This window comes from Thermobia domestica, chromosome 18 (assembly GCF_964235325.1).
Source record: "Thermobia domestica chromosome 18, izTheDome1.hap1.1, whole genome shotgun sequence".
In the NCBI taxonomy this organism is placed as follows: Eukaryota; Metazoa; Arthropoda; class Insecta; order Zygentoma; family Lepismatidae; genus Thermobia; species Thermobia domestica.
Window position 1 is genome coordinate 2,763,880 of NC_137471.1, and position 12,886 is coordinate 2,776,765.

Genomic DNA, 12,886 nt, shown 5'->3' on the forward strand with positions numbered 1-12,886 from the left:
GGGACTGTCCCAGCTGAAACGGGACGTCTGGTCACCTTGCTGTAAACTCGAACTAGTTTCTTTTAGCTAGAAGCCAAATGTTGTACCGTACGTGCTTCCGTTACTCTTATCTCTCATGCTAGTCAAAGAAAAGGACACTTCAGCTTGTAAAACGTAAACAATGAGTTAGTTTGCAACAGAGCGAATCAATGAATATGATAAAAAGCTAGACAAGATTTAAAAAAAAAAAAAAATCTCGTATTTGATTAAGTGATAAACATATGTGTGATGTCATACAGTGGCAACCCTGTAGTTGCAAGAGAATGAAACATGTCGCTATGGATACGGATAGATATACAAAAGCTATATATACACACTCACTCTCACACACAAACACACACATACACGTATATACATATATATGAAGCAGACGAAGTAGTGGTAAAAACCTTCATAATGTTTTGTGATTGTGATAAGTTTATGTCCGTTAACATGGCATTGTTCAACTCGATTGTGTTCTTTTCAATAGTTTTGTTTTGTGCTTGTCGCGAGATCTGTGCGATGGAGATCCGTAAAGAAGGTAGGTGAAAAACACACTAATTTAAATCTAGTAACTTTTTTTCTTTAAGAAATATTTTTTAAAATAAGTTTTCGTGAAGATGTGCGATTATTGCGTGTGACCCGGCTTCGATGACCGGTGGACACAGAACTTTTCGTTGTTTTACTCAGTCAGCATACGTCAATTTAAAAAGAGAATTGTGCTCATGTACGTCCATCAAAGTTCTGGACGTTGTTCTTTACGACTATCTCGAATTTCAGTACAATTACGCCCAGGCTAGTATTTACATACGGACACAGGGGGCCATGGCTAAGGTGACATATTTCCACGGAAATTTTGAAAATGTAGATTACAATTTACAATGATAATGGCAGGGCCGTGCCGTGGAAAATCAGCGCCCGGGGCGAGAGTATACAACGGCGCCCCCATACATATATTCCAAGCAATTTTTCCTATCTTTTTTCGTTTTTCCTTCCGAATTTTTCGCCCCCTTACTTCGGCGCCCGGGGCCGTCGCCCCGCTCGCCCTCCCCCCACGGCATGGTCCCTGGATGATGGTAATGTGATGGAAACCTTCGACCAAGAGAAAGTGCGAAGAGAAACTCTTCAGCAGTAACATCATGTTGATGTACAATCAGATCAATTTTACTTTAATTAACTAAAACTCACTTATATAGATACTATTTTATTATATGTTGATTATTGACTTCACTATATCACATTTTCTTCCATAGTATTTATTGATATTTTGTGGTAGCAATTTTCTAGTGGCCCGCTTATTAGCGTCATTTCAGGTTTTGCTTAGTGGATAAAAACTCTCCTATATAAGCAGAGTTTCATGTTTTCAATTACTACATTATTGATTAAAATGCGTATGTATTTACACGCCAAACTCATGGGGAGACAAGTGGCCCTCTACAGCCCCAAATGATGCGCGTGAGGCCGATGTCGGCAAAAAATGTTAAATATGATCTTGGTTAAGCCAGCAATAAAATACCAAACATTTTGAAGGCAATCCAACTATTGTCTACAAAAAGGAGACGACCAAACTCCTTTTTGTCGGGTTTGGGTTGGCCTCGACCTCAAGAATTGAGCGTAAGCACGTGTTTTCACGAGCGCTATGGGTGGGTAGCAAGTCCAAACCTAAGTTTGAGCGAATGTGAGCACCAATAAGGTTAATGAATGCAAGCACGAGCAAATGCGAAAGCCATTGAGGATTGGGTGACCGAATCCTTAGCGAGCGTAAGCCTCAATGAGGTTAGTGAGTGTTAGCATGACGAAATGTGAAGGCCATTGAGGATTGGGTGACCAAGTCCTTAGCGAGCGTAAGCCTCAATGAGGTTAGTGAATGCTAGCATGACCAAATGCAAGCGCCGTTGAGGACAGCGTGACTGAACTTTAGCGAGTGTGAGTCTGAGCTAGAGCGAGACTCATTAAGATTAATGAGGACAATGATTAAGTCATTTTTACAGTCATTGCCACGAAGTGCTATCACATAAGCAATAATGTCACGGGTACACCGTGCTAAGGAATTTGTTTGATGCGATACTTCTTCAATTAATATTGATACCAGAAGTGGTGGTAGATATCTAATATTACTGTTTTTAGTACATAGAAATTAAACTGGAAATGGAATATATTCTTATAACGATTAATTGATAGCAGAAAGTCGCTTTTATTCTATATCAATCAACGTAAAAATCTGAAATGGTTGGTTTCTACCATTTCCGGATTGAATCAGGGCTAAAAGTGGATCTATTAAAGGGAGGGAGAGACTCATGACGTTATGCCGTTTCCCAAGCCTATCTTTGCCCATTCTCTGTTTTTTGGAAGTGAAGGGATGCCATAGATATTTTTTGGAAGTGAAATGATGATGTTCCCCCGCGTTCCCCCTCACTTTTATCCCCCTGGTTTGAATATCAACGAAACTCCATCCGAAACTTTTGACCATTTACATCTTTGCTAAAAATAATGGTGAGCCATCAATTTATTATTATTATTATTATTATTATTATTATTATTATTATTATTATTATTATTATTATTATTATTATTATTATTATTATTTTGTCTGCTGGACGGGCGGACAGACAGTGTAAATACATAAAGTAGTTCTTGTTGGCAAACCAAACTCCTTTTTTATAATAATAATAATAATAATAATAATAATAATAATAATAATAATAATAATAATAATAATAATAATAATAATAATAATAATAATAACTGCAGCAATTGAAAAAGAAAAAAAGAGTATGTTCTAAAGATTTGCTTTGTTCCAACTCCGAATGCATAAACTTTGCATTACATAATATTTATTACTTACTAGAAGTTCTTAGTTAACAACCATTAGTACCAATTATTCTTCGAGTACGAACTGTGCAACTAAACACCTCCTGTTTGTTTGTCTTTGATTTCGTTTTGGTAACAGTTCATAAAGTTTTCTTACAATGTTACTAGGTTTGAAAAATACTTTGATTACTGATTCGTGTCAAAGGATTATAGGACTTTCAGTTAAAATTTGGCTAGGGAAAAATCTGGTAGAAAACACTAAACAAATGACGTTCTTAACCCATTATCAGCCATTGTCCCTTTTTTGGGACGGTTTATTTTACTATTTTTTGAAAGTGTTTGGAAAGATATTCTTCCAATATTTCATTTCCTCTCATTTGTTCACAGTCTCTTCTGCATGATACAGAATTCACCTATTAAATTCCCTGCTTTTAGTCGACTTTATATCTCAAACAGTTATGAATAAACACATTTTATGACATTAACAACGATACAAGTGTTTGGCTGGTAATGGGTTAACTTATACATATGTTGTAGAATCGTAATTTTGTTTTATATTAACCCATAACTACCCGAATTATTTTTTTTTTTTCCGATTTTATAATATTTCCAGTTACGTTTGTTCCGTATGACCGTAGTAAATGTGAAAATAACGAAATTTTTGTTGTTATTGTTGTAATGTGTTCACTGTGAGCCGTGTCACAAAATTCCACACACAAAATCTCCGAGGCATAAAAAGTTATCCCTATTTGCGTGTCCATGTGGACACGCTGGGAAGTTATGGGTTAAATTAAAAATTGTAATTTTATTTTTTTGTTGATTTTCTTTTAAATATTCTTGTGAAACGATTTACACAAACAAAATCTGTATGCAGCATCGTGCTAGACAATAATACAGTAAACATTTAAACAACAATCTTTCCGTATTAACTGCTAAAACTGATGCGATACATTTATAAATTTATTACAATCACGTGACTGGCTTTTAAAAGCTTGTAAAGGATTGTAATAACTTCGTCCGTCCCTTATGTTTCGTAACTTTAAAATAAAAAAGATTGTTGCTAATTTGAATTAATAATTATAGAATATTGCTTATTGTTTATCCTCGGTAGAAAGACAATACTACTTCAGATGTATCTTGATTATTATTGAAACAAGTTACATAGAGAAGGTTACAAAATAATAAATATAGAAATTATAAACTTTAACATTTTACGCCTGTCATGGAGGAAGACCTCCATGCATGAACTTCTTATGTGTTGCTTCTTCGCATAATTAATGAAGTACTTACAGGAAAGATTGAGATGGTATAGGCTGAGATCCATACTGACAAGGATCCAATCTAAAAGTCGACTCACGACATCCGTTCTGACTGACCAATTGACTGGTCCAATGACTCACCCTTTGTTTACCATTTGTTTAATTTAAATACCCTGTTTTTAGCTTTTCACCTGTATCAGTTCCTTATTTTATGTTTGTATTTTGACATTTTCACTTTCATTTTTAAATTTCACTTCCTTGAAAGTGCGTTTACGGAACCTCAGCTTGTTTGTTTTTAATTTTAAAAGTTTTTAATATACATTGATGAGTTGAATTTACATTACACTTAATATAAACGATTAGAAGATTGTAAAAGATTGTAGTACGTTCTTCCGTCCGTTACTCCACTCGATTAAGATATATAAAATATTATAATAAATTCGTCCATCTCTTACTCGACACAATTAAAAGATTGTAAAAAATTGTAGTACGTTCGTCTGCCCGTTACTCGACACTACTGAAAGATTGTAAATGATTCTAATACGTTCGTCCGGTCGTTACTCGACATAATTAAAAGATTGTAGTGCGTTCGTCTGTCCGTTATTCAACATGATTAAAAGATTCTACTGCGTTCGTCCTGCCCTTACTCGACACGATTAAAAGATTTAGTATGTTCGTCCGTCGTTATTTGATACGATTAAAAGATCGTAAAAAAAATGTAGTACGTTCATCCGTCCGTTATTCGACACGATTAAAGGATATTGTAGTCCGTTAGTCCATCTGTTACTCGACACGATTAAGATTGTAGTATTCTACATTCATCCGTCCGTTATTCGACACGATTGAAAGATTGTAGCATACTCTTCCGTCCGTTACTCGACACAAAGGATTGTAGTATGTTCCTCCATCCGTTACTCCACACGAAAAAAGATTGTAGTGCGTTTGTTCCTTCGTTCGTTACTCTATACGATTAAAATATTGTAGTACGTTCGTCCGTCCGTTACTCGACACGATTCAGATTCTAATATTCTACGTTCGTCCGTCCGTTATTTGACATGATTAACAGATTGTAGCACGCTCGTCCGTCCGTCAATCGACACGATTAAAATATTGTAGTACGTTCGTCCGTCTGTTACTTGACACAATTAAAGGATTGTACTACGTTCCCCGACCGTTACTCCACACGAAAAATGATTGTAATCATTGTAATCAATCCACACGAAAACGGCGCGTTCGTCCGTTCGTTACTCGACACGACTAAAATATAGTAATATGTTCGTCCGTTCGTTACTCGACATGATAACACTTGGACAGTAACTAATTTTTAAATTCAAATTTCTGCAGTAAATAGCTAAAAACGATATTCTAGGCCGACTTCGTTAATAGGGCCAATGAGTTAATATCTTCATAGTAACGGTGACTTTCACGTGGCTATCCATATCCCACGGTGACTTTGAAATATCTACGTTTCGCGTGATTCTCTTTACTAGTGTTGCCCATGGGATAAGAAATTTGTCGTCTCAAAAACGAGGACGGGAAACATAGTTTCAAAATTGGAGACAATACTAGAGCCAATCTATTTCAAGTGTACCCCAGCTGGCGCTGCTGTCGATGTATATTTTCCCGTATCTCCCTTGAAAGAGAAGGGACAAGTTGCTGTGGACGAGATTTTTCAATAGTTGGATACAGACAGGGTTGCCGCATTGCATTATTTCATGGGCCTTCCTGTGCACTGTTTCGTTAGCCGTTCTAAATAGCCTACGATCTTCACTCACCAAAACCAAGCAATTGAATGACAAATTGGCAACATAGCCGAGGTCATTCACTTCTTTCCCCAACTCAAAGAGAAGGATTAATAAGTAAGAGGGCGGCGGGGATGGGGACGAAGTATGTTTCACATATTTTCCGAGGGCACACTTGAAATAGAAAAGGTCTAGAAACATGACAATTCTTAAGTCTCGTGGATATCACTGGTTCAACCAAGACGTAGATGTTAAACAATGTTTTAGTATTACATGATTCGTAGTATTTGAATTATAAATTGATAAAGGGATTGTACGAACACAATAAAGAACATCTATCAACGTTTAAAGATATTCAAGTCATTGCACAATCTATCTATTAAAATGCTAGTTTTATATGTTTGTCTCCGATACTTTCGACAATGAGATCTCGAATACCACAAGTGCTAGAAACGTGCCACTTTCATTGGTCGATTCCAAATTTTGTGTAGATTGTCCAGTTCTAATTGAATATATATAAAAATCATGGTCTTACATATTTAGGGGTACACTGTAAGTGTGGAAATTTTAAAAAGTAGAGCATCATATCCTATGAGTTATACATTCCAATACAACGTAGTTTCAGGGGTGGTATATCTCTCAGGCGTTTGTTTCATCGTCAAATGATAATGAAAAACGAAGGCTAACCATTTCTCCAGTCTAACTAGTAAAATGATTTTTTGTTGTTTGGAGTGTTTTGCCCAATGAACACCATATATCACTGACACTATAATCAACTGTGTATGTAATGTATTTGCTTATTACATACTGCATGGAAGAAGAAAGAAAACACTGATCATACATGAATTAGAAACTCCAACAGGAAGTAGGCTCAAATCTTGCAAACTGTGCGAGATATTAAAAAAATAATCGAAAAATATCTCCCCTTGCCGATTTTTATCAAGACGTACTTCACTTCTGTCTGCAAAGGAACATGCATAAATGTTGTGAGGAATGACAAGGAGATTCATGTTCATATGTGAATAATGCGCTGTGTAGGGAGCGCAGGTTCAGCTAGTTTATATATAAATTGATAAAGTGGCTATGTTTGTGACTCTTAATCTCTTGAACCACCGGACTGATCTCGATGAAATTTTCAACATAAATGAGGTTTGAGCCTTGGATGTTTTTTTTTTTTTTATCATTTCATATTGACGGTCAGCTTACGAGACGGGGAGGAGCGAAAGGTTTAAAAATGATCGAAATGACCGATATTAGTGTCGAATCCATGGATTTCGGGGTCGCAGATTTGAACAAATACTTCCGATGCAGTTTAAATACAAATTCAGCCCTTTAGGGTCCAAAACGAAACGTGTTCTCTCTGTGCAAAGAACGGGTATTCTGCTAGTATACTCTAATAATAAGTACAGTTTAAATGTTTAATAAATATAGTTTATATCACATCCTTCATGGATCTCTCCTGACGTGCAATTATTTTGATAACTTCGAGATTTTTTTTCTTAAGTCAGTGTATAAATTTTGTATATAAAATCGCAAAGCGAAAGGGAAAAAAATTCAAGACAAGACAAGTAAATCTTTCCGAGAATCAAGACGAAGCGAGAAACAATTCCTCGAGAATCGAGACGAGACTAAAGTTCTTTTTTTTTTTTAAAAAAAAAAAAGTCTCGTCTCATTTCGTTTCGTGGGCAACACTAGTCTCTACCAAATTTTATTAATTATATCTACTGCATACATATTTAGACTCTGTGGGTTTTGAATCTACTAATTGTTAATAATAACGTACAGTCAGCGACAAAATTTCTTTCCATTTGGTACAATTTACTTTGAGAATAAAGGTGGTATGACTTGAACGTACAGAAAATTATATTCTTTCTTTTAATTTACTGAAAAGTACTCAAATTTTTCCTTCCACTCTGAAGTTATTTACGAAAGTAATTTCATCAAACGGGAAAAAAAACTTTTCTCGCTGACTGTCAACAACGTTTAACTTTATTTGATGATTCACTATAACATGCAATTAAAAAAAAGAAATCACCTATTTGTATTACCACATTATGCTTGAAGCTGAATTAAAACCAATTTTTAAACATAACATATAGATGCATAATTATGAAAATAATTAACATTGATTTTCTTAAATTTCAGGTACAACTTTTTATGCAAACAATCAGTGGTATAAATTCTCCTTAAATGTGATGGATGTGCCGATTGACAATGACCCTTGGAATAATGATGGAGGCGTCTCTACAGCTCCAGTTGGCCATGGTAAATAATAATAATAATCTGATTATAAAAACGAAACAAGGCAATTATTATCTTAAAATGTCCTTATCTCGGAATCACTGAACTCTAGAGACATCAAATTTGATATATGGATTTCTCATTTAAAATAATTAAACGCGGTCTCACAGCTTTTTTTTTTATAAAAAAAAAAAGATATTTGAGTTAGAAGGGAAGAAAAGGGAGTGAGAAGGAAAAGGATTGGGAATTACAATTATAATGATAAGATGTCTATATCTAGGAATATTTTAAGATTATAAACATAAAATTCGTTATTCAAAATCCTCATTTAAAATAATTGGACACATCTTTCACAATTTTTGTTATTTTTTTTTTCTAGAAGGGAAGAAAAAAGCGGATAGAAAAATCTAAATCTGTTAAGATTAGAGACAGGAAATCTGCTATTCATACTTTTAACTTAAAATAGTTAATTATATATTTTAGCATTTTTGGTACATGTAGAAAAAAGATGGATAGAAAAATTAGTTCGAAGTTGTAATTATTATAACTAGCTGACCATATCTCGAAATCCCTTACGGTTAAAGGCATGAAAATTGATGTTTAGGTGACAATCATTATGGTAAAATGTCCATATCTCTAAATCTCTCAAAGATAGAGAAGTGAAGTTTGGTATATGGACTTCCCATTTAACTCTTTAAAGACTGTTCTTTCATATAAACACACAGGCGGTCATTCTGTTGATGACGTTTGTGGTATATAAAAATGAAACCACATCTAGATAAAGAGTAGGTGTGGTATATAACCTTCAGTTGTATTTAAATTGTCAAATAAATCACCCAAACCCCAATCTTGGATTGCTTTTAGGGAGTCCATTTTCTTTCGTCCTCAATTAAATTAAGGAATAAAATAATTAGACATGTGTTTCATCGTTTTTTGATATTTCCCCTAGAAGAGATGCAGAAAAGGCGGGAAGAAAAAGGTTGGGGTTAAAAATAGATTGTTATAACAAAATGATCATATCTCGAAATCCTTTAAGCTTGGAAAGAGTTATTTTGGTATTTAAACTTCTCATTTGAAATAATTAAAGACACGTTTCTGCATTTTTTGATATTTTCCTTATAAGGCAAATGGACGGAAAAAATGGTTGAAGTTGAAATTGTTTCATAATGAAACAAATGTCCAAAGATGATATATACAGGGTGGTAGGTAACTCCACCGACAAACTTTGGGAGGTGATTCCTTATATGAAATGAAAGAAAAAAGTTCTAATAAACATGGGACGAAAAACGTCTCCTTTCAGAGTTATGAACCGCCGAAAATTCGAAAATTCACTTTTCGAAACGCTCTACCTTAGAAACTACATGATTGATCCCAAGCGGCCTCCGTTATCGGCGAAACGAATTGTAAAAAGGAAATTGAGGTATAGGGATACTCCTTTAAGTACTAATAACGCGTTCGTTTCGCTGATAACGGAGGATGGTAAAACATGGATATTTAGATAGTTCGCATACTAGTTCCTGTGTAATTCCTTAAACCGCTTGTTATAGGTCCTATAGTTTCTAAGGCAGGGCGTTTCGAAACATGATTTTTCGAATTTTCGGCGGTTCATAACTCTGAAATGAGACGTTTTTCGACCTATGTTTATAAGAACTTTTTTCTTTCATTTCATATAAGGAATCACCTCCCAAAGTTTGTCGGTGGAGTTACCTACCACCCTGTATACTAGTCCATGATCTCACTGAGCTAAAACTTCTATGGATGAGTGTATAGTTTTAGACGAAATCTAGATGAACTAAAAAATTATGTGAATAAGTGCATAGTTTCCGAGAAAATCTAGATGAGCTAAAATTTCTATTGATGAGTATTCATTTTCAAGAAAATCTAGATGAGCTTAAACAACTATGGATGATTGCATAGTTTTCGAGGAAACCTAGATGAGCTAAAAATTCTATGACTGAGTGTGAGGTTTTCGAGAAATTCTAAATGAGGTAAAAGTTCTTTTTAGGAAATCTAGACGAACTAAAATTTTTATTGATGAGTGCATAGCTTTCGAGGAAATCTAGATGAGCTAAAATTCTATGGATGAGTGTATATTTATGGGAAAAATCTAGAAAAACAAATATTTTTCTTTATAAATCTGAAAATTGAAGTTGTACGGTAATGCTTCCGTCTATTAACATGATACTGGTAGTAAATGAGAAAGCCTGATCAAGCTTCTCAACGAAGATGAAAGTGTACAGTATGGTTAATGAAATATAGTCAAAAATTACCATCAATTCCTTAATTTACAGTATAGTTAATGAGATATAGTCGAAAATTACCATTAATTCCTTAATTTACAGTATAGTTAATGAGATATAGTCGAAAATTACCTTTAATTCCTAAATTTATAGTATAGTTAATGAGATATAGTCGAAAATTACCATTAATTCCTTAATTTACAGTATAGTTAATGAGATATAGTCGAAAATTACCTCTAATTCCTAAATTTATAGTATAGTTAATGAGATATAGTCGAAAATTACCATTAATTCCTAAATTTACAGTATAGTTAATGAGATATAGTCGAAAATTACCATTAATTCCTTAATTTACAGTATAGTTAATGAGATATAGTCCAAAAATAACATTAATTCCTTAATTTACATTATAGTTAATGAGATATAGTCGAAAATTACCATTAATTCCTCAATTTACATTATAGTTAATGAGATATAATCAAAAATTACCATTAATTCCTAAATTTACAGTATAGTTAATGAGATATAGTCGAAAGTTACCATTAATCCCTTAATTTACAGTATAGTTAATGAGATATAGTCGAAAATTACCTTTAATTCCTAAATTTATAGTATAGTTAATGAGATATAGTCGAAAATTACCATTAATTCCTTAATTTACAGTATAGTTAATGAGATATAGTCGAAAATTACCATTAATTCCTTAATTTACAGTATAGTTAATGAGATATAGTCGAAAAATTACCATTAATTCCTAAATGTACAGTATGGTTAATGAGATATAGTTGAAAATTACTATTAATTCTTAAATTTATTAGTTTTTGTTTAACTATAGCATTGTGGAAAAATGACACATGTGTCAGTAGGTAGTCAACATCAAGTTGAATAGTATAGCATCGTTGAGCTTAAATTCTCATGCGTAGTTTTTAAGAAAGTTGACCAAAATTATTTTTATGACGCTATAATGTATGTCATTCTTTACGAATAGTTTTTTTTTATTCTGCTAAAAATAAACTGTTTAGTTATTTATTTACTGTTAACGAAAATAAAATAAAACGCACTGTTAACTAGAATATTATTTATATACTATCTTTTTATTATCTTCAGTAATGTACGTACTTCTGACATGAACATACTAACAATAAATTGTATTTAGAAATCAGGATTATTTTTTGTTGTCTCAGCTATTAAACTTTAAATTATAACATTGTCGACACCAATGAAGACGTTCTTAAAATAAATTCCTTCGTATTTTTTTCTTTGCAGATGAATCTACAACGGGGGTATTTACCATTATTTGGTACGTTGGAGCTCTGGTGTTAATATTAGCTGTGACTCTTCTTATGATAATCTCAGAGTGTTGCTGCAAGAAATCTACGGAAGAACGTCAAACAAGTGATTCCTCACTTTTTGTTATCTCGGACAACTGCGAAGAAATATTACCTCCTCCACCGCCATATTGTGAATTTCAACCACCATCTTACGAATCATTATTTGGCAAAGATACGGAAAAGAAAGACCACACTTATGACAATAACAATCACTGTTCTACGTCTTCACCTCCCAAGTGTTGTGATGTTCTACCCGTGTAGCGACAGAAGTTCGTTTTAGATCAACGAAAATGGTTTAAAGTTGTTGATTTATTGAAGTTTTTCTGCCACCCTGTAAGAAGGGTGAATATGGCACGAAGAGCAAGCATTAGATCGAGGAGGAAATTTTGTATGAAGCTTTGGGGAACAGATACCATGAAAGAACAAGACGCACACACAATGTGTATTCATAAAGAGTGAATTCAAAGTGAAATTAGATTGTGTTGGATCGTTGATATCCTGGAATTCATCATGCTCTATATGAATGCGTGAAAATCATAATGGCATAAGTGCATAAAAAGTGTTTCTGAGAAAAATAAGTTTAAAGTTCTCTGATCCCAGAACTTTCTGAAGAAAAGTGCGACTACAAATAACTATACCTCTAACAAAGAACATTATTCTGCTTAAATCTCTTTTCCGCACGAACTTTCTTGTATGAGTTGTCATTTATGAACTTGTGTCAAATTGAAATTTTGACCAAGATGTTACTTATACCGTAAAGATTTTCATTTATTCATATAGCATTTTACTGTTGAGGAAACGTAGAAACGAAACTAGAACATATTTAGATAGTTAAAAGTTTGTTCTAGTTCAAGCCTTACATTTACATATAGATATTATCGGAAATTAGTAGCGATGTTATACTTTTACTCTTAAGATACACGAGAGTTGTAATGTGTTACGAAACAGCAAGTTACAATTGCAGTTGACATTCTATAGTATAGTAATATCGACTCTGCATTCTAAATCATATTATTTCTCAACTTTCTCAGCATTTTGTAGTGTTTTGCCAATTTAAATGGTAGCTCATTCATACATCAAAGTTACGCCATGTCATTTGCTCTTCTATCAGTTTTACCCATTTCCACACTGATTGCTGTTTTTACTAAGCCTTCTATGGGCTGTTTTATATTTCACTTATTCCATAGTTAAATTTACCATCGATCACTTGTATCCATTTCTTTTCTTCACACTTTCATCACCAT

The 12,886-nt window shown here is 33.6% G+C and overlaps 1 protein-coding gene across 1 annotated transcript; it reads left to right on the forward strand.

Annotated features, from left to right (window-relative positions):
* The first annotated feature begins 401 nt into the window (after nt 1-401).
* Nucleotides 402-12,324, forward strand: LOC145675553 (uncharacterized). Its single transcript, XM_081746055.1, has 3 exons — nt 402-559; nt 7,976-8,095; nt 11,578-12,324. Exons 1-3 carry the CDS (start codon nt 436-438, stop codon nt 11,901-11,903), a joined length of 570 nt encoding a protein of 189 aa, XP_081602181.1. The 5' UTR covers nt 402-435; the 3' UTR covers nt 11,904-12,324.
* Nucleotides 12,325-12,886: the final 562 nt, after the last annotated feature.